General features: G+C 43.8%; 1 protein-coding gene across 2 annotated transcripts in view; it reads right to left on the bottom strand.

Moving 5' to 3' along the window:
• Window positions 1-7033: 7033 nt before the first annotated feature.
• Window positions 7034-23315, bottom strand: part of Sh2d4b (SH2 domain containing 4B) — a 59124-nt gene continuing 42842 nt past the window's right edge. For both annotated transcript variants that reach the window (XM_013346827.1, XM_026779906.1), the window contains exon 7: window positions 7034-7095. In XM_013346827.1, the coding sequence (XP_013202281.1) occupies window positions 7034-7095 (62 nt within the window). The remainder of the gene's footprint in view (window positions 7096-23315) is intronic.

Genomic DNA, 23315 nt, shown 5'->3' with positions numbered 1-23315 from the left:
AAACAATGAGGTTAGTTCTGTATCATTAGGTATAAATTCAGCAGTTTCAATATGTAAAATAACTCTTTCTGCATACTGTGAATCTGTAACTATACTAATAGGTTCTTTAAAATCCCTTAGCACCATAAGAATGGCATATAATTCTGCCTTCTGGACAGACTTATAAGGACTTTGTTCCACCTTACACAAGTCTTCTGATTAACCTGCCTTCCCTGATTTATTGGCATCAGTATAGAATGGGTTGGGTCCCTGGGTCCCTGGGTCCCTGGGTCCCTGGGTCCCTGGGTCCCTGGGTCCCTGGGTCCCTGGGTCCCTGGGTCCCTGGGTCCCTGGGTCGTCTGCACTTGACCTTATTGAACTCAGCAAGCAATGCTCTTAACCACTGGGCTATCTCTACTGCCTTTCCCTTCTGTTGGAAGTAGAGGGCACCAGACCTCAATGCAGATGGTTGTGAGCCATTATGTGGTTGCCAGGAATCAAACTTCTCACCTTTGGAAGGGCAGACAATGCTCTTAACCACTTAGCTATCTCTCCAGCTCTTCTTTCCGTAGCCAAAAAGGGCAGTAGTCCTCATTGAAGGTGGTTTGCCAGTATTTTATTGAGAATTTTTGCATTGATGTTCATGAGTGAGATAGGTCTGTATTTGTCTTTCTTGCTTAAGTCTTTGTGTGGTTTAGGTATCAGGGTAACTGCAGCTTCAAAAGAAGAGTTTGGCAAGACTCTTATGTTTCTATAATGTGAAACACATTAAGGAGTATAGGTATCAGCTGTTCTTGGAATTTCTTGTATGACACCTTCTCTGACCTCTGCATACATGTGGAGGATGGGGGTAAGTGGTAAACACTAAATACATGCTACCTCAGTTATCTATAGTCATACAGTGCTACGGTTGGCTAGTCTGAAGTCCTGTGGAAAACATGGGTGCGAATGAGCTGGTAGCATGGGCTCCAGTTACCATGCATGCTAGGGCTTCACACAGGCCTTCCTCCCAAGATATGATTTCTGTTTTAATGCTCAGTTTCCGCACCTTGGCTTGTTAACAACCCTGCTTCTGACTCTCGTCTCATCTGTTCTCTTGCTTGTTGTTTGTCCACAAAGCATAACCTTGGGATTCTAACCGAGGGCAGCAAGCGTCCCCGACCGCAGGCTTTCCGTCATAGGGGTCCCCTAAAGCTCCAAGTAAGTCTCTGAAATCTGCACACTAAAAAATGTAATTCTATACTGATGGTTCCAGGTACCCTAAAATACACAGACACACATGACATTTCTTGATTCCCCAGGCCTCACAGATTGGAGGACAAAACACACTGGGCAAATACCTATGCCCTAAATAACCATATGACAAAGCAAAGTGCCTATACAATTGTGATACTACTTGCTTACATTTGATTGGAATTTCCAGACAGGACAAATAATCCCCTTCATGAAAACTAGAAATGAACTACAATCCAAAATGAAGGTGGAAAGATTATTGCAAAATCGAATGCATTCATTTAGCTTTCTCTGAAGCATAAACTACGGTGTTGGGACCCTTCCCTAAGCACTGTGGTTTTTAAGTGTCCGCCAGAGGTCTAAGTTGTAAAGACTTGGTCCCTAGTCTACAGCACTGCAGAAGGAGGCAGCCCTTGAAGAGGTAGACACTAGTGGAAAAAAAGGTAAGTGCAGGTATGCGTTAGAGGGAGGGGAGTTACTGGGATCCTGGCCACTCTTGTCTCTCTCTTTGCTTCCTGGCTGCCCTGAGTTAAACAAGCCTGCTCTGTCATATTCTTCCTGCCATTCTGTACTGTGTCACACAGGCCCATGGTCTGAGAGCACAAGCCAAAGCACTTCCTTCCTTTTATGTTGTCGCTCTCGGATATTTTGTCACCGTGATGGAAAGCCAACTTGAACACCAAGAATGGCACTCGAAGCCAGGCGATGGTGGCGCACGCCTTTAATCCCAGCACTCGGGAGGCAGAGGCAGGCGGATCTCTGGGAGTTTGAGGCCAGCCTGGTCTACAAGGGCTAGTTCCGGGACAGGCACCAAAGCTACAGAGAAACCCTGTCTCAAAAAACAAAAAAATAAATAAAAAATAAATAAATAAATAAAAAGAATGGCACTCGATGAAGCAGCAAAAGGAAGCCAAGTGATTTGTAATATATGCACCATAATTCAAAGCAGGAGTCAGCTAACTTTTCCTTAAAAGGGTGGGCTAATAAACATCTTAACCTTGTAGGTCATGGGTGGCCAAAAATAATATATAAACAGATGAGTGTGGCTATATGACAATAAAACCTTAGAGATGAACATTGAAATTCGAGTTTAATGTAATTTTCACATGCCATAAAATATTGTTCATCTTAATTCTCTCCAACTATTTAAAAATACAAAAGCCTTTCTTACCTCACAGCCTGTGGGAACCCCTGAAAGTGGCCAAATCTGGTTTATAGTTCTAATCATCTACCTCTTGCTTTATATTTTTTATTTTACTTTTAGAGACATAGTCTCACATATTCCAAACTGGCCTTGAACTTCCTATGTAGACAATGCTGGCTTTGAATTTTCTAGATAACTGAGACTAGCCTTGAACTTCTAATCCTCCCAAGTGATGAGATGATAGGTGTGCATCACCTGTTTGATGTGTGCAGTACTGAGAATTAATACCAGGATGTCATGCATGCTCAACAAGCACTCTATAAACTGAGCTACATCCCCATTCCCCAATTCCTGCCTTAGAAAACTGACTTCTCAAAATTCAGTCCCCAGTTCACCAACCATGCAGCATCTCCAAGAAACACATAAGGAAGACTTAGTGGGGTGCCATCTACATGTTCTACCTTGAGAAGCACTGATGTAAAATTTACACAGACCCACAGGCCAGGCTGTAATCAACCTATGTACTGTACCTGGCCAGAGATGACCTGAGAAAAATCCAAAACTCTCTGTGCCTCAGTTTCCCCACATGCATTATCTATAATCTCCCACAGGCATGTTGTGAGAATCCACACTCATTCAAGCACACATACATCAATGAAAACAAAAATTGTTATCATTACAAAACCTTATGTGGTTTTCATACCGATCCTCTGAAACAAGCAATATGTTTACCAAAATAGTAGAGGAAAATGGAGAAACTCACCCAAGATTGCATGTGGGTCTTGAAAGAAAGCAAAGGTTCAAGTGGACATAAAAGTACAAAGTCCCCCAGGCCCCAGGCCATCCCACCACGAATCCTTCTAAAGATCTGCTCTCTCCCTAGCCCCTCTTTAGCTCCTAAACCCTTAAATATCCCCTAAGAACACCTGCCACACAGAAACCTTCAAAAATCTATATTCCAATTTGCCCTTTAATTCCCTGAAATTTATCTTCCACTAAGATGCATATTGTTTTTTACAGCTTCTCTTTCTGGTTATAGACTGTAAATTTTCCTTCTGCTGAGTCTTGGAACCAACTGACTGTTTTTCATTATATTTGTAAGGCTCAGGGAAAAAAGGGGGGAGGCCATTCCTTTATTGGAGAATTCTGACATTTATTAGCATAATAAAACTCTCAAGATGAAATTGCAGTTTTCCAGACAGTAATTTCATTTGCAGGACAACTTACAAGGAATTTATCTGAAAGCCAGGTAAAACCTAAAATATATGAGACATGCAGAAAGTGCCGGCCCCAAATAAAATGAAATAAATGGGTTAGGGATGGAAAATTCAGCTGTTATCTCTCACATATTAATTAGCGGTCTACAGGAACCGCAGCCAGGACATCAGGTTTGCAAGCCATGCTGGACTCCTTTCAAAAATGCTGTGGGAACTTTTTTTCCAGTGAGAAGGAACTCATCCATGGAATTCCCTGACACAGCACTACTCTGGCAGGAAGCTGTCTCTGTGCAGTTGTGGACAGCAAGGTCTTTCATCTGGACAGAGATGCCCTATTTATCATGTACTTGATCAGCCAGGAGAAACTAATAATGACCACACACACAAAAAATTCCTTATCCCAGTTATACAGAGGTTCAGGGAGATCCTCCCAGTTATATGGAGGTTTAGTGAGATTCTCCCACTTACAAGGAGGGTCGGGGAGATTCAGTGACCTGAACAAGTTCACGTAGCTGGTACGTAGTAAGATCAGAACAAAAGCGGGTCTTCTGAGTGCTCGTAGGAATAACCTAGTTGGGATAGAACTTGGCTATGGTTTGGCAATACCATAGGATTCAGAAAGCAGGGTCCCTCCACCATCATTTCATCTTGTTCACGCAGTGGTGCAGGCTGACTGGAGGGAAGCTATGGAGCTTTAATAACCTAAAATTGTTATTACTTAACAGACTGAGGATGCTTATGGCATTGCACGTGTGCCATCCCAGCAAACAGGAGGCGACCACAGGAAGATCAGGAATTCGGGACCAAACCTGAGCTACATAATAATTTCCAAACCTCTTAAGCTACCTGGTAAGACCCTGACTCAATCTACAAAAACAAAATGGATGTATGTATGGTAGGGACTTAACTTGGGTTCCCAAAAGGTAAAACCTAGGTGAACTACCTACTTGTCTCAGGGGTAGCATCCCAGAGAGGTTAAGAGGCAGAGAATGAGAGGCAACAAGGGTGTCGGTGGACTTAGCTACTCCATATTGCATGACTGTCTCCTAAGAGACCACAGAACAGTTCCTCCAGGAGGATGAAGGAAAAAGATGTGCTTGACCAACATGAGCATAAACTCAATGCTCACTGCAGCAACAGGAAGTAAATAAATTATACGCTTCTTTTTTCCACTAAAAGGGGGAGGGACTAAAAAGGGACCCAAGCATAGCAGTACACACTTATAATCCCAGCACATAGGAGGTGGAGACAGGAAAATCAGGAGTTCAACATAGTGAGTTTAGGTCATGATGCATCCATCCCATGAGATCCTATCCCCCAAAAATAAAAACAAACACAAGGGTGGTGAAGAACAACCGGAGTAATTAGATTGAGATGTTCTAAATTCACTGATGAATTGGGCTTTCTTGCTTAAAAATTCAATCTCAATCTTAATCAAGTCAAGAAATATGAAATAGAGTCAATACAAAAATAACAGCAGGACAGAATAAGACAAATCCACAACACAGTTCTGTTTGTTTGTTTGTTTGTTTGTGTTTTGAGACAGGGTTTCTCAGTGTAGCTTTGGAGCCTGTCCTGGCACTAGCTCTTGTAGACCAGGCTGGTCTTGAACTCACAGAGATCCTCCTGCCTCTGCCTCCCAAGTGCCAGGATTAAAGGCGTGCGCCACCACCACCCGGCCAGAACACAGGTTATTTTGAAGAACTGCCCAATGTATACAACAAATCAGGGGTCGAGTAAAGGACGAGGGGTATTATCTGAGACATAAGAGAATACCAGATGCTACATGTAAGTCTTGTCCAGATTCTAACAGACAAAACTATAAAGGATGCTTTCTGGTCCTAGACCTTACTGAAGAAGTATTGGTAGTTGACAGTTTCAGGGGAAGAGAGTCACTCCTCTTTGAAGGCGTGGTCCTAGTAAGATTTCCACAATGCAATGAAAGGCCATACCCATGCACATATGGGCAGCACTAATTGCACTTAGTGAGTTATATTTCATAAATACACGATATCAGGAGTATACTGGGGTGATACGGTGGGGAGGATGGGGACAGGGGACAGTCAATGTTATCATTTTTTCATTGCATAGATGTATGAGATTCTCAAGAATAAAGAAAAACTGTTTAAAAGACAAATAAATAAAGGTCCCCTAAAAAACCAAGTGTGGCATTAACAGATGTACACACGAGGCTGAAGAACACAGCGAATGAGCAAATGCAGAATCAGTCATTGAAACTGACTGCAACGATAGCCACGGAGGTGGGTGATGGCACAAGTGGCCAAAGAGGAGCAAAATGGAAAATCCAAGAGATTGGGGAGAGAACGGTGGAGAATGAGAGATGCCTGGCACAGCTCTCAAAGCAGGAGAAACAGTTCCTTGGTATTTCCAGAGTCCATCTATCCTTTAGCTGCAACACAAACCCTGTGCTCCATGCATTATGGTATCAGTAAATCTTGCAGGGTGCCGCATTAGGACCCAAGCCTTGCAGATTTCTGAGCCTGCAGTTCTGCTGTCACATCTGCTATCTCCTTGCCTGTGGCTGTAAGGGAACAACATGATTATGCCCAAATTAGATACCATCCGTGAGAGTTATTGAGTTATTGGGAGCGTACTCTCGATTGATATGAAGAACATTTTCAGGTTAAAAAGACAGAAGAATTATGGTAAAAACAGAGCTAAGTCTTTATGTGAGAGCATCCTAGACAGCAAAGGCCTCATCAAGTACCTGAAATCCATCCTTGGATTTATAATCTATCCCAGATCTTGTGCATAGTCACATGAAATCATTACCATGATATTGCAAAACAGGAGCTGAGATATGAGAAAAGGTAGAAGCGGTTAAACAAGGAAGACAGCACAGAGTCAGTCTCCTATTCTGAATGCCGAGCTTAGAAACTTTAGGTAATTCTCGTGATAGTATCAACAAGCTCATGAACACTAGGAAAGATGCAACATCCATGTCTCCCATGTAAGTTAGTCACAAGCCTGCTTGTGATCTCGGTGACTTTATGAAGTGGTAGAGGAAATTATTTGCTAGAAACCATTGCACACTGGTGTTGGGAGTTTTTTCAGAATGGCATTCACTCAGCAAATACTTATTGGGTGTTGACTCTATATGAATTGTAAGGTTCGGCACTGGATTGCTTTGGGTTATAAAACATGATCCATCCAGTCTAGGAGTTCGGCTTAGAGCAGCCATGACAGACAGGCCTCCGTTATTTAGGGTTTCTGTCTTGAGCTTTGAAATGCGGCCAGTCTCACAAATGCAGTCACGTTTTGTAGGTCACATTCTGGAGACTCCCTGTTACCATTGTTCATCTGAAGAATGATGGATCTTCTAAAGGACCATGAGGCTTTGAGTTGGGATATTCTTAAGCTAAGTTCAAAATCGGGATACTCAAAGGAGTCCAAAGAGGAAGAAAACCATCATTCAAACAGCAGGTGATAATCTGGTGGGCTATCCCTCTGTCCGCAGGGCTCCTGAAGCAACTCTCCCCCTGAGACAGTGATGATTTCCTCCTAAAGGGAAAAAGAAGAAAGGGAATCCAATTAGGATCAAGAAGAGATATAAATACTCATGGGGAATCAGCTAGTGAACTGGAGACAGAAAGACTAAGGCCAGCCATGCATCTAGCTCCCCTCACTCAACTTCCCAGAAATAAAAGGAAAAATCTTTTAAGAAGAAATGCATCAGTGCTATATGAGAAAATAAGAAAGAGCACAAACAAGTAAAATTCTGAAATCATTGTTGGAAACCAGATTGTCTGAGAAGAAATGCAAGCTGTGAACAGATTGGTGACACAGCCCCCAATTAATGTTTGCCCCCATTCTTGGTGAAACTAGAGAGACTCAAAATACAGACATTTCCATACCCTTGAAAGGGCTATTCATTGTTAGTCCCAAGCCTATACCAGAAGACACTAGATTTGGGAAACAGAAATTATCTACTCACTGATAAACTTAAGATTGAACATTGGAAGACTGTCTTATTATTCTTGAAGCATTTGAGGACCACCTCAAGCATAGCAGAAAAAATGCTAAACTCAACAAACTTCTAAGAAAGTTTATAAAGGAAACAAGTTTATAAAGGAAACATAGAGATGCTTTAAAAGATCTACAATATCTTTTGTAACAGAATAAGTCATCCAGGAAACAAGAGTGGGCTGTTGTAAGAAAAAAAAAAAGAGCATGCAATTGAAAACCATGGCTGTTTAAATTAAAAATATTCTCAGCAGAATCGATGTAACTAAAGAGCAATTTGGTAGACACGGGAATTAAAACACCAAGAGAAAGATGCTCAAAATAGAAAATGGACTGTGAGTAAGAAAAGATAATTTACAAGTAACTAACTGGAAGTAGCCTTGAAGTATATGAAAAGACACCCCAGTGTCAGTGGCCACGAGAGAAAGGCAAGCTGGGCAAAACTGAGCTCCAGTGTCTGTCCATGTGATGGGAAAAACAGTCTTCTATAGCTCTTGCAGAACATGAATCGGTGTCATGTTTTTATATGGCAATCTGGCAGGTCTTCTGTAATTAAAACGTGCATGCTTTTCTTTCCAGCAATTTCAGTTCAAGGAACTGATCCTGGAAAATCCCACGTATGTATCCATAGTGACAAAGTGACATGTACGTGGTACGGACGTCTCCGAAACACTGCTCATGACCATGAAACTGGAAGGTGGAGAGATGGGCACAAGAGGAGAATAAGCAATTAAGCTGTACTCTACACCCATACCAGGAATCCCTGGAGCATTGGCAAGTCCTGGTACATAGACTAACATAGAAAGATCTGACAGACATAATTTTGAGACAGGTTCTCAGGAGTCCCAGGCTGGCCTTAAACTCACTACGTAAGTAATGATGACCTTGAATATTTTATCCTCCTTTCTCTCCCTCTTGAATGCTGAGATCGCAGACTCACTTACACACCTACACACCCAGTTTATGCAGTGCTGGGGATCAAACCCAGGACTTTATGCTAGAAAAGTGCTTTAATAACTGACCTTCACTGCCAACCCCTCTAACTACATTTTAATAACGGATAGCACCTACTGATGATGTTATAATATTTTTTTGTCACTCTACACAATGATATCTCACTGACATCTAACAGGGATGTCATGGAATCCACCCTACTAAAGAGGAAACTGAGTCACAAAAGTCTGAGTAGTAACCCAAAGCCATGCATAACAATGACATTAGGATTTAAATTCGACATTCTGGCTCTGGGGACCATGCCTTCAAAACCTACCTTCTGCAGTTTCTTAAATATGGGGTTGGAGGGTAAATTGCTGGGTTACATGCTAGTAGTTACGAAACTACTAGTCAAGCATGGTGGCACATGCCTTTAATCCCAGCACTCGGGAGGTGGAAGCAGATGGATCTCTTTGGGTTTGAGGCCAACTTGGTCTACTAAGCGAGTTCTAGGACAGCCAGTTAGTTATACAGAGAAACCCTATCTCGAGAAAAAAATCATAAAGCTATGTATTTTCTTATGTGAAAAAATTTTACTATCACTGCCCATCAAATAGCACATGGCACACTAGTAATTCATGGTAAAACATGGAATTGGGGCTTGAAATGAATGAGGCTGACATATTAATGTAACCATGAACTAGAGGTGTAATTAAAATTTAATGTATCGCTGGGTGGTGGTGGCACAAGCTTTTAATCCCAGGACTCAGGAGGCAGAGGCAGGTGGATCTCTGTGAGTTCAAGGCCAGCCTGGTCTACAAGAGCTAGTTCCAGGACAGGCTCCAAAGCTACAGAAAAAAACAAATTAAAAAAAAAAAAAGCAAAAAGCAAAACAAAACAAAAAAATTTAATTTATCAAAACTGACCACCAGATCTCCATATGGGCCTAGATGATATCTCTGTATAAGGCTAGAAGTAAAATTGTTGATCTCCAGAATTTAAATTTGAAATAAATAAAGCCCTTGTGAGACATCTGGTCTGGCCTTCCTGTGTAGAATCTGCCCAGAGAGCTGCGCACTGACACTTTGATTGAAACACTGGTGGAGAAGAGGAGCCAGAGCTGATGAAGTAGCTTAGTTTGAATAGGAAAACAAACAAACAAACAAACAAACACTGGGGCTCAGAGGGGAGCACCAGCTAAAGAGGAAGGCAGCCCGGGGTTTAACTCTTGATTGCAGCTGGTACCAGCCATGAGAACTTAGCCAAGTGCCTTGGCCTCCCAGATCTTGATTTCCTGGTCTATGAAGAGGGCTAAGGCACTCATTAACATGGGGGTCACAGTGATTATGAGGGCATGCATGCTTGACTCTGAACAGTGTTACTAGAATCCACACACTCCCTTCCTTCTCCTTATGCTGACTGTTAGGTGGTCTTTCCAAACACAAGTAGAAATCCACTCTGACCAAGTCTAGTTCCACAGTAGTGCTCTGAGCCCAGGTGTCAATGAATGAAACTTCTATCTCTCTCGTGTTCTTCTCTCTCTCTCTCTGTCTCTCTCTCTCTCTCTCTGTTTTTGGTGTACTGTTGTTACTGTTCCTGCTGTTGTTATTGTTGTTTGAGGGTTTTATTCTTGCTGTTTCTAGCTATATAACCCAAGCTTCCCTTGAACTGGTGATTCTCCTGCCTCAGCATCCACAGTGCTGGCATTGCAGGTGTTTCTCAACATGCCTAGCTAGACAGGTGATTTTCTATTTGTTTTATTCATAAGGCCAGGTGAGGCGGTATCTCTCAAGGCCTGGGATCATTTGTGGATGGGGGGAAAAATCTAAAAGCAATATACAATCCAAGAGATGCTATTACAGAAAAATTTCAGTGCAAGCAATCTCTGTGACATCTTCTACACCTGTGAAACTCAATTAGCTGTTTGACCTGGAGTTCTCATAACCTTATCCCAGAATGCCTCAAACCTTCTAATTGATGAGGTATGAATGTTCTCACAGTGATGACAGCTGCCAACATCTGCATTAATACAAAGGCTGCTTCTCACTATCTGTGAGACATTTGCAAGACAGCATCTTCCCTGATGTGGGTCAATGATGGGACAAATGGCAGAGTCCTGGACACAGGATCTCCATACTCGATGGACAGACATAGAATGCGGTTGTGGATACAATCTTATCAAAATCCACAAGATCTCAAATAAGTACTGTGTGTATTCATATGGTTGATCTTATGCTTTGAATGTGCTCCCAAAAGCATGAGTTCCAGACGTAATTGCAATGTAATGGTGTTAAGGGATAGAAGCTAGAAGAGGCAATCAGGTCAAAAGGCTCTGTCCACAACTAGATCAAAGCCACTCTCTCAGGAATGGGTTCCATGTTATAAGGTGAGTATGGCCCTGTGCACAGGGATGTGCATGGGGGGGGGAGAAAGAGAGAGAGGAGATGCATGTGTCTGTCTGTATGTGTATATGAGGGTGGTCTTGCCTGTACACACAGGCAAGTGTGGAGGCCAGAGGTTACTCTCCAAGTTAATTTTTGAGACAGAGCCTCTCCTGTGAACCTGGAACTTGCCATTTTTGCTACAATGGCTGGATCTGCTGGTCTCTACCATCTCACTCTGAACCTAGCACAGAAGCACAGGTGTATGCCGCCATGACTGGCTTTCGCATGGGTGTTGGGGATCTGAGGTCAGGTCTCATGGTCACACAGCAAGCTCTCTATCCACGGAACCATCTCTCATATTTTGCCCCTTGCCCTGGCCCATTTTCTTGTTCTCTCTCCCTCCTTTGCTTTTTCACATTCTGCCAGGAGATGATGTAGCAAGAAAGCCCTGCTTGAGGGACAGTCCCTCCGTCTTGGTCTTCTCAGAGTCACAAACTGAAAAGATGAGTTTCTTTTCCTTACAAATTTCTCAATATGTTTTGCTCTGTTGTAATGGTAAGGAAAGCAGACGACATGGAATCTCGGTAACAGTAAGTGACCTGGTTAAGATCACACATGTCCCAAATGGAAAAGCAAGTTCAGACAAGAAAAGTGGTGATTCTACAGTAGAGGTAAGTTATTATAGCCACATAGATGCTACCTTCAAACCTTCAGAGAGATGAGACTAAGACAAGGGTGTGGACAGAGAGCCAGCTTCAGCCCCCATGCTGACAACAGGTACTCAACGGAGAGAGGCCTGGGAGTGGGGTTACAGATGCACAGGGGACAAAGCATGAAACATGAGGCTGAGGAGAGACCATGGACCCCAGAGCCTGCCCCGGACAACCTCTGGTCTCTTCCACCTGAATGTCCCATAGTTCTGAGATCCCGCAGCCTTAGGCTTAGAGCCTGCACCTGCTATGTTTGCACCAGGCTCTCGTCGGCCCAAATCTCTGCTAATCCCATGCTCTACCAAGGCTTCCAAGAGGGATACCTTGTGGAAATCAATGAGGTCCGTGAGGGTGGCATGGCGATTAGGGTCCACTCCCAGAAAGCTGTAGAAGTCCCCAGAGGCATCCACAAGGAAGTGCTTGAAGCCTCTCTGTAGGCGGTAGGATAGGGTGTAACCCCAGATCTTCTCACTGACCCGGACCAGAAATGCTCCCTCGGTCATATTCTCCAAAAGGTCTTCTGCATTCTCTCGGCTAATAATTCCTAATTAAAAAAAGGAAAGGAAAGGAAAAAGGTTAAAATGGCCTTTGTAGGTTCTGTACTTCCTAGTCCACCGCCAAGTCATCTTCCATCTCATTCTCTCTGGCTCAGTTCACAGGCCAACCATGCTGTCTGGGCTATGGAAAAGGAAGAGAAGGGCCTTAAGGGTTGACTGGTCTCTGCCTGCTGTAGCAGAAGTATACGGACCCAGAACAATCAGCCACAAACCTGAAAACAGCATTCCGGCAGGAACCAGACTGGAGCATGCTTTCTTCCAAATGAAAGCACACTAATTTGGATTAATTAGGTAAGCAAGGAATTACTAATGAACTGGAATTATAGCATCTATTGATTACAAATACTAGAGAGCCTTAAAGATCAGAGGTAATGACTAGCCAGAATGATGGAGGATCATGCCACAATGACCTGGTACAGTAGATGCAACCTGAATAGTGTTTTCCCACAAGGCACGAGGGTCCAACCTTGTGACAGTGGAACACAACACTGTCCTCAAAAAAAGCTCACCCTAAAAGAATGCACAAGCATTATGTTTTGAGTATGCTTACAAATTTCTCCACAGCTGTCCTGGGGCATGTGCAGCCTCTGTGCATGAAAGAAGCATCCACTGGATGCCTGTGCACACTGAGTGCAAGGTTTCTTAGTGGGACAAGTAATGAAATGCCACTTCACACCAGGACCAGAACTTCCTAAGGGGCTTCAACCTATGCCATGTGGTACTGCCACTGTATGTAGTTACTAGGAATTACCTATGCATTGTCATCATAGAAATGCTTCCATAAAAGCTGGGTGGTGTTGAAATAGGAGCGGAGGAGCTGCGTCCCCAGCACCCGGCCGCCTGCATGGCTAGCTTATGCCCCGAAATAATTACACGGACACTGTATTCTTTTAAACACTGCTTGACCCATTCTCTTCTAGGCTAATTCTCACATATTAATTTAGCCCATTTCTAATCATCTGTGTGTAGCACCCCAAGGTGCGCTTACCGGGAAGATTCTAGCCTACGTCCATCCTAGGTTGGAGCTTCATCGCGTGTGCCTCAGAGAGCAGAGCTCTCGCCTCTGCCCGCAAGAGTGGAGAGCTGTCGAGTCTGACCTCACTTCCTCTTCCTCCCACCTATGTTTTAACCTATCAGGGCAAGCAGCTTCTTTATTTAATTAACCAATGACCTTCCTCCATCAGGGTGGTGGTGGTGTACACCTTTAATCCCAGCACTTGGGAGGCAGAGGCAAGTGGATCTCTGGGAGTTCAAGGACAGCCTGGTCTGCAGAGCAGACTTGGAGCAGACTCCAAAGCTACATAGAGAAACCCTGTCTAAAAAAAAAAAAACAAAAAAAGAAAAAAGAAAAGTGAAAAAGAAAGAGCAAGGAAGGGGATAGGGATAGTACTTAAAACTGAGTAGCTGAGAATTATCAAAGACATATGGCAAAGCTGTGCAAAGACATTTACTATCACCGTGATCAACCAGGGAAAAAGGACAGATTACCGAAAAAGACCAAACTGTTAGGATAACTTCTCAGTTGCAATAATAGAAGCCATAAGAAATTAAAAATAATATACCCGGTGTACTAAGAGCAAAACAACTATATTTAATAAGACAATGTTTCAAGGAGATTAGCACAACAAAGTCATCCTCAGAAAAGGGGGAGTTGATTATATGGTATACTTTAGGGGAAGGGAGGGATCTTGGGCAGAAAATGTGAGGCTCAGGAAGGAAGGGTGAGCACATATTGTGGGTGAGTCAAACACAAACAGAAACCAACCTTACAACATGATGAGAACAGACAGAGGGGTTTTAAAAGATCCGTTATAATGGATAATGAAAATGTGGTAGCTACTACACAATGAAATTTCATTCTGCTGTGAAGAAAATGAAATGATGGAATTTTGTAGGGAAATGGATTCTTAGAAAATGTTATACTCAATGAAACAACACAGTCTCAAAAAGTCAAACATATGTGTTTGCCCCACTCAAATGTGGATCCTCGCATCGAATCTTTATATTTCTGTGTTTAATTTGGAGTAACATCAGAATCCAGGAAACTAGAAGGGAGCTATTGGTGAGGAGGAGGAAAAAAAGACCCTAAAGCAGGAGGTATCCTGTTTTGGTCTCTGATTCTGTGATAAACACTGTAACTTGAGAAGGAAGATGTTTCTTTTGGCTTAGCTATAGCCCATCACTGAGGGAAGCCAGGACAGGAACTCAAGGCAAGAACCCAAAGACAGAAAGCTAACAAGGAGGCATGGACAGGTGCTACGCACTGGCTCGGTCCCTGTGATTTGCTCAGCCTGCTTTCTTATACCACCAAGAACCACCTAACCATGGATAGTTGGACCCCGTTCTATAAATTTGCTTACCAGCCAATCTGATGGAAACATTTTCTCAATTGAGAATCCCCCTCACAGATAACTAAAACTAGTGTCAAGTTGCAAAAAAAACTAACCAGGACAGGGGTATATTAGAACACAAACAATATCAAGGTATAACGTGAAATAATGGGGAGGGAAGTTTAGGTGGGTAGAGAGATGGTAGGGTAGGGCAAAGAGGGAAGTGGTGGAGAGCTAATTAACACTAACGATGTTTGAAAAGGACATAAGAAAACCTATTTTGTATTTCTTACTACACACACACACACACACACACACACACACACGCATAAATGAGTTTAATTGGAATTACCCTACATAAAGGATAATGCTCCTTCAAGAAGCCATAAGTTGCCAAATAGAAAGCCCCATCAGGGCTATCCAGGAAGGTCCCAACATAGTGCAGGCTGTCATCAGATGGGGCAAGTAAATTCCCCTACCTGCTGAGCCATCTCACGGCCTGCTAATTACTAGTTTAAACTAGAACATAAAAACTATGCCTATTTACAGGGTACCATGGGGTTATGTGACATCTTTATATGAAAGTGTCACTGGTAAGAAGATTATGTGAGTTTATGTAGTCATTAACAGGAAAGTAAGATGAGATTGTTTATCAAAATGTTCAAGTTAGGGGCTAGTAAGATGGCTCAGCAGTCAAGAGTGCTTGCTGCTCCTGCAGAGGACTAGAGACGGTTTCCCAGTGGCCCACAATTGCCTTAAACTCCAGTTCCAGAGGGACCCAATGCCCTCTTCCCTGGGTACCCATACACACATACATACACACATCATACATACATACATATATACATGCATACATACATACATACATACACAGAGAAAGAAACCAGTGGGCTCCATCCCTAGCACCACATACACTGGATTCAATGGCATAAGTCACAAGTTTATAATTTTACCCTTTAGAACATGGAACCAGTCATGGGATTACAATTCCAGCAAGTCATATATTCTGGGCTACTTACTGATGGCCCAGGTTCCAGACACATTCCTAGACATGAGGGAAGAAGAAAAAAGCCAGAAAGTTGTTGCTCTCATAGATCTTAGATTTGCGAAAATATGATAATTTTAGTATAAACTACTGTTGAAACCATGCATTTAGGTCTCACAGCTAGTGAGTGGCAGAGGTGAGACAGAGGAACAGTCTGTTTGTCAGTCTCTTCTTTTCAGGTATAACCCAGAGCCTCCCATGCAGAAAACTGGAAGACTGTTGAGCAAGGTGTGGATTAGCATAGCATGACCAGTTCCTACCCCATGAAGGCACAACCAGGAAGTACATAGAGGCCTCTCAGCTGGCTGAGTTCTACGTGAGCCAGGCCCTGGTCTCTAGGCACAGACTGATAGGAAGGCTAACCACCCTTGAAGACACAATGCCCTGAGGGTGCAGTGTGGACAGGAGACAGCTATGAGAACCTACAAATAAGAAACTGTACCCATCTTTGAAGTCTTTCCAATACAGACAGACTCACTACCAGCGACCGGGAGATTAGGTTCAGTAACGCCCGTGTATTCGAGGAAGGGGATTCCAAGAGCCACATCCTTTATATAACATGGCTCCGTATGTGCACATACCTGTGAAATCCCTCTGCAATGGGTGCTTTAAGTCATCTCTAGGTGGCTCATGCTATCTGATACAATGACATATTAGGCAACAACAAGTCTGTGCATGTTTTATATAGATGAAACCTTTGTAGAATAACTACATTTCCATTCTCAGTTGGTTGAATCCATGGATACAGAACCCACAGACATGGCGGTCATACGGGACATATTAAGTGAAAAAATATCAGGGGCTCGTGAAGGTTGTGACCACAGTGGGAAGTGGAGTGCTGTTGCCACAAAGTGTGACACAAACCCAGCTGATCCTGTTCTCCTTTACACACTTTGAATGTCACGGCTCCAGCAATAAACTAAAGCAAGCAGCCTCCGTATCTATACGGACCCTTAATGAGAATGACAGAGAAGGGGTTCACCTGAATCTCCCTGCAGGTATGCAGAGCCCAACAGCTACAGCACCCTTTATTGGGCATCGCTGGAAAATGATAGGGACACTATCAAACAACAAGCCCTTCCTTGGAGTCGCCTCTTTGCCCAGGGTTACTGACTGCTGCAGAATGACTTTGCAAGAGCAGGAGGGGTGTGTTCTGAGTTAGAAAACAAGCCAAGCCGGGCGGTGGTGGCGCACGCCTTTAATCTCAGCACTCAGGAGGCAGAGGCAGGCGGATCTCTGTGAGTTCAAGACCAGCCTGGTCTACGAGAGCTAGTTCCAGGACAGGCTCCAAAACCACAGAGAAACCCTGTCTCAAAAAACCAAAAAAAAGAAAAAGAAAAAGAAAACAAGCCAAGCTAACTCCGCCTTCTCACCAGCAAGGCATTACTCTCCCAAGGCTGGTATTTGCAGTTAGCAAGCCAGTGAAAGGGGCCAGCAGCATCCAGCTTCCCCCATTGCTGCATCTCAATACAGACCTTAAGTGAACACATCCTGACTCCACTAGGTCTTGCCCCAAATCCCATCTGGATGCCCTCAAACACCATGTGTAAATTGTCCACTATCAAAATATTTTCTCAATAAAAGGAGAGCACATCTTAGTCCCAAAACTTGCCATGCTCCGATATACCCATAAATCTCCCAGGTAGCACAGCCTCAAACCCAACTCAGGTCTCCACCTCTTCCTCAACCCCAATTCCATCCTAGGAAATCATTAGCTGGGAACTGAAGCCACCCAAGTAACCAAATGAGCTCTTTTTATTTCTGTCAGTGCTTCACTCTGAGAAAGAAAGACGTGCAGGCCGGCCGGCTGCCCTGGTTCTCCATTTATGAGTCTCCATTTATCTGACGTGGATATTTCTTAAAGCTTTTGGCACGGCTTCGCCTCACTGGCTGACAACTCCCCTATTACTGCTTAGCTATTTCTCATTCATTTTTGTGACTTCCCTTTCTTATTGCCACACGTTGCAGACAATATCATTAAGGAGGCTGGAGTTATTAAGCTCTTCATTCTCAACGGTTTCCTCAAAACATCTGAAAGCCACAGAGATTGTGATGAATGTGTTCAAATGCCTTCATTTTTTTTTTCTTAACCTCCCAGTGAAACTGAACCATGGCTAACTGCTGAGACAAGGGTTTCGGCGGACAGCCATTCTGGCTTTAGTTATATTTATGCTCAAGAGGGAATATCGTCCGTGACTGCTCACAGCTGATGTGCCAGGTTCTAATCACCGAGGCCACTGTGCAGGTTAGTGTTCTGTCTCTGCGAAAAGCACCTTAGGTGGTCAACATAGAAAAGGACAAGGTTTGCTTATGGTCGAGCAGACCGACTTTAGGCCTCTGGAGGAGGAGCTAGGGGGCACAGCCTTAAGAATGGCACAGGGTTGCATCATCATTTAAATTTATAGGGTGTTTTTCCTCATGAAGTTTCAAGTTGTTCCTGATTTCATTCCTTCGTATTTTCACAAATTCCCTTGAGATTTTGTTGTTTGTTCTTCAGCCTGGCTTGTGCATCAACAATTGTTCAGGCATACATACATACATACATACATACATACATACATACATACATACATACATTTGGACTCATAATCCTCCTGTCAGCCTCTTGAGTACAATTCCAAAGGTAGACATGTACTCTGAATGAGTGATGGTTTGTCAACACAATTTAATAATGGTGATGTTAAAATGGTTAATACAAGAGAATATAAGAAAGAGTAAATACCTCATGTGACTATTCAAAACAGTATTTTGATTTATCTAGTAGAGAGGTAATAAAGTAGGATAACCGGCAATAAAAAAAAAATGGCATAGGGGTGGAGGAACATGCTCATCTCCCGGGGAGGAACCCAAAGAATAGTGACGAACCCCCACCCATCATCCCGTTTAACGTCATACTCCCAATAGCCGCTTTAGGTTCATCCACCTCCTAAGCACCGGGTGGTGACCCAGTTAACGGCCTTTATCACATGGATCTTGGAGACAATGCGCATCTAAATCTTTGAACGTGACAAAGAGTGACAGCCACCACTTAGCCAAATGATTTCTGGGGATATATTCTTTGTAGCACTTATGTCAACTGGATAGATCAGTGAAAGGCGTGATTATGTGTGTCCTGTTAGCCTTGTAACCCACCTAAGGCACCTAAACAGCAGAGAGCAGGCAGTTTTTCTCTACAGAGACCAGCCTCACCTGCTCGGTCCTGCCTCCCGTCTGCTGGCAAAGGAACTGGGACCTTCCTTTGCTTTCTCTCTATGCAATTTCAACAGTGTAGATTATGTCTACACCTGCCCTGGCCAGTCCTAAGACAGTCCAACCAGGCAGTCCGTTTACCAGACCACAGTGATTGGTTTAGGTGTGATCATATAACTAAACTGGAGGCCACAAAGTAACCATCTGGGAACAATCCTGGGGATGCTGAATGAAAGCCCGCCCTCTCTGCTGCTGCCTTTAAACTTCAGAGAACTTAGGCCTGGCACCTTAAACAATGGCTGCTTCGGAATGAAAGCAACGGTGAGCAATGGGGCTCAGTGGCGGGGCCAGTGGTTGAAGCATACGTATCCCTTAGATCACGTTCAGGCTGAAACTGGACCCAGCTGTATGTGGGCTTCGCAGTCATGCGAGCTGATTTTTTTTTTTGGGGGGGGGGGTTATGTTGCTGTGTATCACCTACAACTGAACATAAGTCTCATGAGGATTCGGGGGAGGGTGAGCCCTTTTGCTTACTACCTAGGGGTAACATTGGTAACCAAGTAGTTGCTTATTTATTTGCTTTCAGAAAGATTAATTTGACACAAAGTTTAAGAGACTAAAAGACTAGTTTTATCATCTGCACTTCTAGTGAATGTCCTTTCCTGGGAAACAACGTGGTAGAAGAACAGAAGTCAAATTTGTACCTGCACATGAGATCACAAGGCAAGGCAGGATGCCTGGGGTGGGAGCCAGCCTCGCTAGTTCTCTGAGTACAACACAGCTCCCTCCTGAGGACTGTGCACCAAACCTCCCCCTTTCCTGGCTCTTTCCCTGATGAACACTGACACATTCGAGGCCAGGACCCCAGCTCTGTACTGTGCAGCCTCTGCCACTCTCCTTATAACCTGGCCAGAGCCCTGTGACTCTGACCTTTATAACCCCTTGCTGTTATAAGCCTGCTATATCTTAATTTATTGTCTGATGATGTGGGTTGATCAAATCGCTCCCCAGCTCCCCCTTTTCCAATTCTTCCCCTATTCCCACCACTTTTCCCGCCTAAAGAATGGCATAGTGTGAGCTCCAGGTACCAAATGGTTAGTGTTATTACCTATTCCCTACATCCATATGAGGAATAAATGAAGGATTGGATAGCCAATGTATATTTGATACAGTGCCCAAACAAAGCAAATACTCAGAAAGCTATTGAAACATAAAAGTCATCACACTCCCACGCATGCACCCAGACACAGTCCCGCAGATACAGTCCAGGGCATGCTTGAGAACAAGGGGTCACATGTCCACCAACCTTGGAAGTCACTGAGCTAAATAATGCCTCTTTGCCTTTCGGGTCCCATATCCTATGCAGGGCTTGGGAGCAGAGCCGGCACTAGAATTATAGACAGCTAGAAGGAAAGTCAAAGCCTTAGGGACGCCAGTCCAATCTGCTTTGCTTAAGCAGAAATAATATTGTTCTTTGTAATCCCTTTTGGGGCTATCTAACCGATGCAGACTTTCAGGGAAAGAATGAAAACAAGTCCTTTCTTTCTTAGTGGGAACACCTCAAACAAAAATGTTAGAAGGAGCTGAGAGCACAGCTCAGTGGCAGAATGTTTGCCTAGCCTGTGCAAGGCCTCAGATTCAATCTTCAGAACTACGAAAACAAAGAAAACAGGTCACGCGACCCGCTTTTTCCACCTTGAAAAGTTTTGCATTTGGGGTAAGAACTGGTAGAAGATTTTTCTTTTTCAAATTCTGCTCAAGAGAGGGAAGCTCTTTGACAGGCATGCCAGCTCTTTAAATGACCTTTGTTACACCAATGGTTTTCAGAAATAACTTCAAAATGATGGTTTGTGGTGGGTGTGTTGTTTGTTTTGTTTGTTTTTGAGAGGGAAGGCTAAATTAGTACCATCTGCCTTTGGTGATGTCATCATTTACTTCTTATCTGAGTGATGAGACTGGTTTTCAGTGTGCCCTGGAGGTCTGAAGCCCCTGGCATTTCAAGTCCCAGCGCTCACCTCCCAAGACCACCATGTTTATTATCTACAAGCGGTAGCATTGATTTGCAAACCCTAATACTTGTAGCCCTAGAACAAGACCAGATGTTGTCATCGTCCCCATCTCCCGTTGCAGCTTCACATAAATTTTAAGTGTTTCAGTTTATTAAATTTCAAACCCTGGACAGAAGGTTGAGGTGCCTATTTAACATATCAAAGCTGACCTGGCTTCCAGGTTTTCCCAGCATCCCTCAGTCCCTCCCTGTTACCGGGATCCTGCTGGCTGGCATGCCCCACCCCCAACCCTAAGCTTCTTCAGCCTAGGGGCTGTCCTTCTCTGAATAATCCCATCATTTCAACTACTTTTCTGGGCCTCCAGGCTACTGCACCTAGTTCCCCTATTCCTCTCTCCCTGCCCCCCCATTTCTCCCACATGGTCCAGCTCAGTCTGGTCACGTCCATGCTGGACCTTCCCACATGTCTGTGATAAACTTTGACTCTGGCTATCCTCTCCCACATATCTACAGTAAACTTTCATCTGCACCAGACCTAAGAGCAACCATGCCCTTCCTTTTTTAATTCCTCTTTTGATTCGTCTGGTGCCAAAACCTGGGACCAATCATGGTTCCTCTCCTTTTTATTTCTTCTCATTCAGAGCTCATAGACCTTAGCAAGCCTTCCTGGCTCTATCCGGGAGCAGAAATAACCCCCAAAGCCTCACTCCAGGTTCTTCTTTCCCACCCAATCTTGGAAACTAAAGGCAAGCACCTCAAGGGCTTACTCTCTCCGTCTGGTCTCAGCACAAACTGGGCATTCCTACAGAGCTGATCAAACTCTGCTAAGGGATCCACATCAGCTCTGCTCTGCAAGGTCATAGATCAGGTAGAGTGAAAGGCAGGTTGTACCAAAAGCAAATCTCGATAAGGGCTTATAAATCCAAAGAGGACGTTTTCTTTAATCCCAATACCCATACCTAGGTAGCAGAGAATTCAAGGAGGAACAAAATATTCAGAAAAGAATAAATAAAATCTTGGGTTTACTGTTGAAGAATGGTTGGGTCAGTTTCTCCAGCTTTCTGGGTCTCTTGGTGGTCACCTGTAAAGGGACGTCCATGACCACCAGTTCAGAAACCATTGACAGTGGTGTGACATGGTATATATCAAACTACACAGTGTAAGTAAAACAGGAGGGACTACACGGAAGTGGAGCATCAGAAGAGTGGGCAAAGGAAAGCCATCCTAACTTCTAGGCTCCCTGGAGACTGCACTGTCTACAAAGATGGGGAATGCCAGCTCCCTACTTTGTGCTTGTAAGAATAAGCTCCATGCCAGTAACATATCACCTGAGCAAAATTATCCCTGCTAAAATTAGGGTGAGTCCACACTTGGGACACACGCCCAGCATCTGAGGAGAACTCAACAGGACTCACTTACCAATGCCACGCTCAACTCATCATCAGCCACATTGCCCTTTGCTGCGCCAAGCTACAGGGGCTGTAGCAAGGCTGCTATGCATCACTGCCAAGACAACAAACCATGGAACGTATTTTAAGCCTTTTCTAGAAGTAAAGCTAAGGAAGAGGAATGTGTTCAGAATGAGCCAATGTTCAGACAGAGAACACTCAATAATGTCAGGCGCACACTGAAGTCCAAAAATAGCTTTTTCCCAGAGCCAAGCTTATGTGCTGGCACTTCTCAGGAAAAAAAAAACTTCAAGCCTCTCATAATTCTTGGGATGCAACAATGAGCAAAGGAAAGGGGATTGCTTTTCTGCTACTCTTTTTCACAGAGGATGGATTAACCTCCCTGGTTGGTCCCAGGGGGGATGACAATCCCCATTCCACCTGAACTCCCATCTGTGCTCTGGGCTCATTTCTCTACACTGCATTTCCTTGGAGAGGTGGAATCCCTTCTTATAGTTGATCCTATACTCCAAGACACTCCAAGACTGGCACTCACATGTGGCCCCTTTGGGGGGACTAGGCATCTTTGTTGGTTTGATTTGCATAGGCACCCCATGAAGCACATTTATAATGTCAATTTCCCAGAGTTTAATGACACAGCCAAGATCAGAGAAGGGCCCTGTATCTTGAGAGCCCTGTGTGTCCTGCTGTTTGGATTTCACTACAATACATCTAAATGTCTGAGAAAACAGGTGAACTATAAATCAAAATCATCATTCTCAGCCTGCATCAAAATCCTGCTGAAATGCCTCGCTCAGGGAAAGAGAATAATTATGCCTCGGTTGTACTATATTTCACCGTTGCCTCAAATTCTTCCTAACTCACTATGTCTATATCATTTGATATATGATGTTGAAGTCTTCTACAAGAAAGAAGGAGGGAAAGAAGACGAGGAGGAAGAAGAGGAAGAAGAAGATGGTGACAAAGTGTGGCTGGCAGTATGAAGCAGAACCAACAGCATAACTGGTCCTAAGCCTAGACTCTAAGAAATATATGCTGCCCATCATTCTCTTCCACCTATGACAAGAGCTCATCATCTATGACAAGAGCTTATCTAAGTAGACCCAGTGCTCCCAGAAGATGAGACCTACATGAAGTAGGACTTCCCCCACTAAGATACCCAGCAACCAAAGGCTTGAGCAGAGTCCCTGCCA

This window comes from Microtus ochrogaster, chromosome 6, assembly GCF_000317375.1.
Source record: "Microtus ochrogaster isolate Prairie Vole_2 chromosome 6, MicOch1.0, whole genome shotgun sequence".
Lineage (NCBI taxonomy): Eukaryota > Metazoa > Chordata > Mammalia > Rodentia > Cricetidae > Microtus > Microtus ochrogaster.
This window is presented reverse-complemented; position numbering and strand designations above follow the sequence as displayed.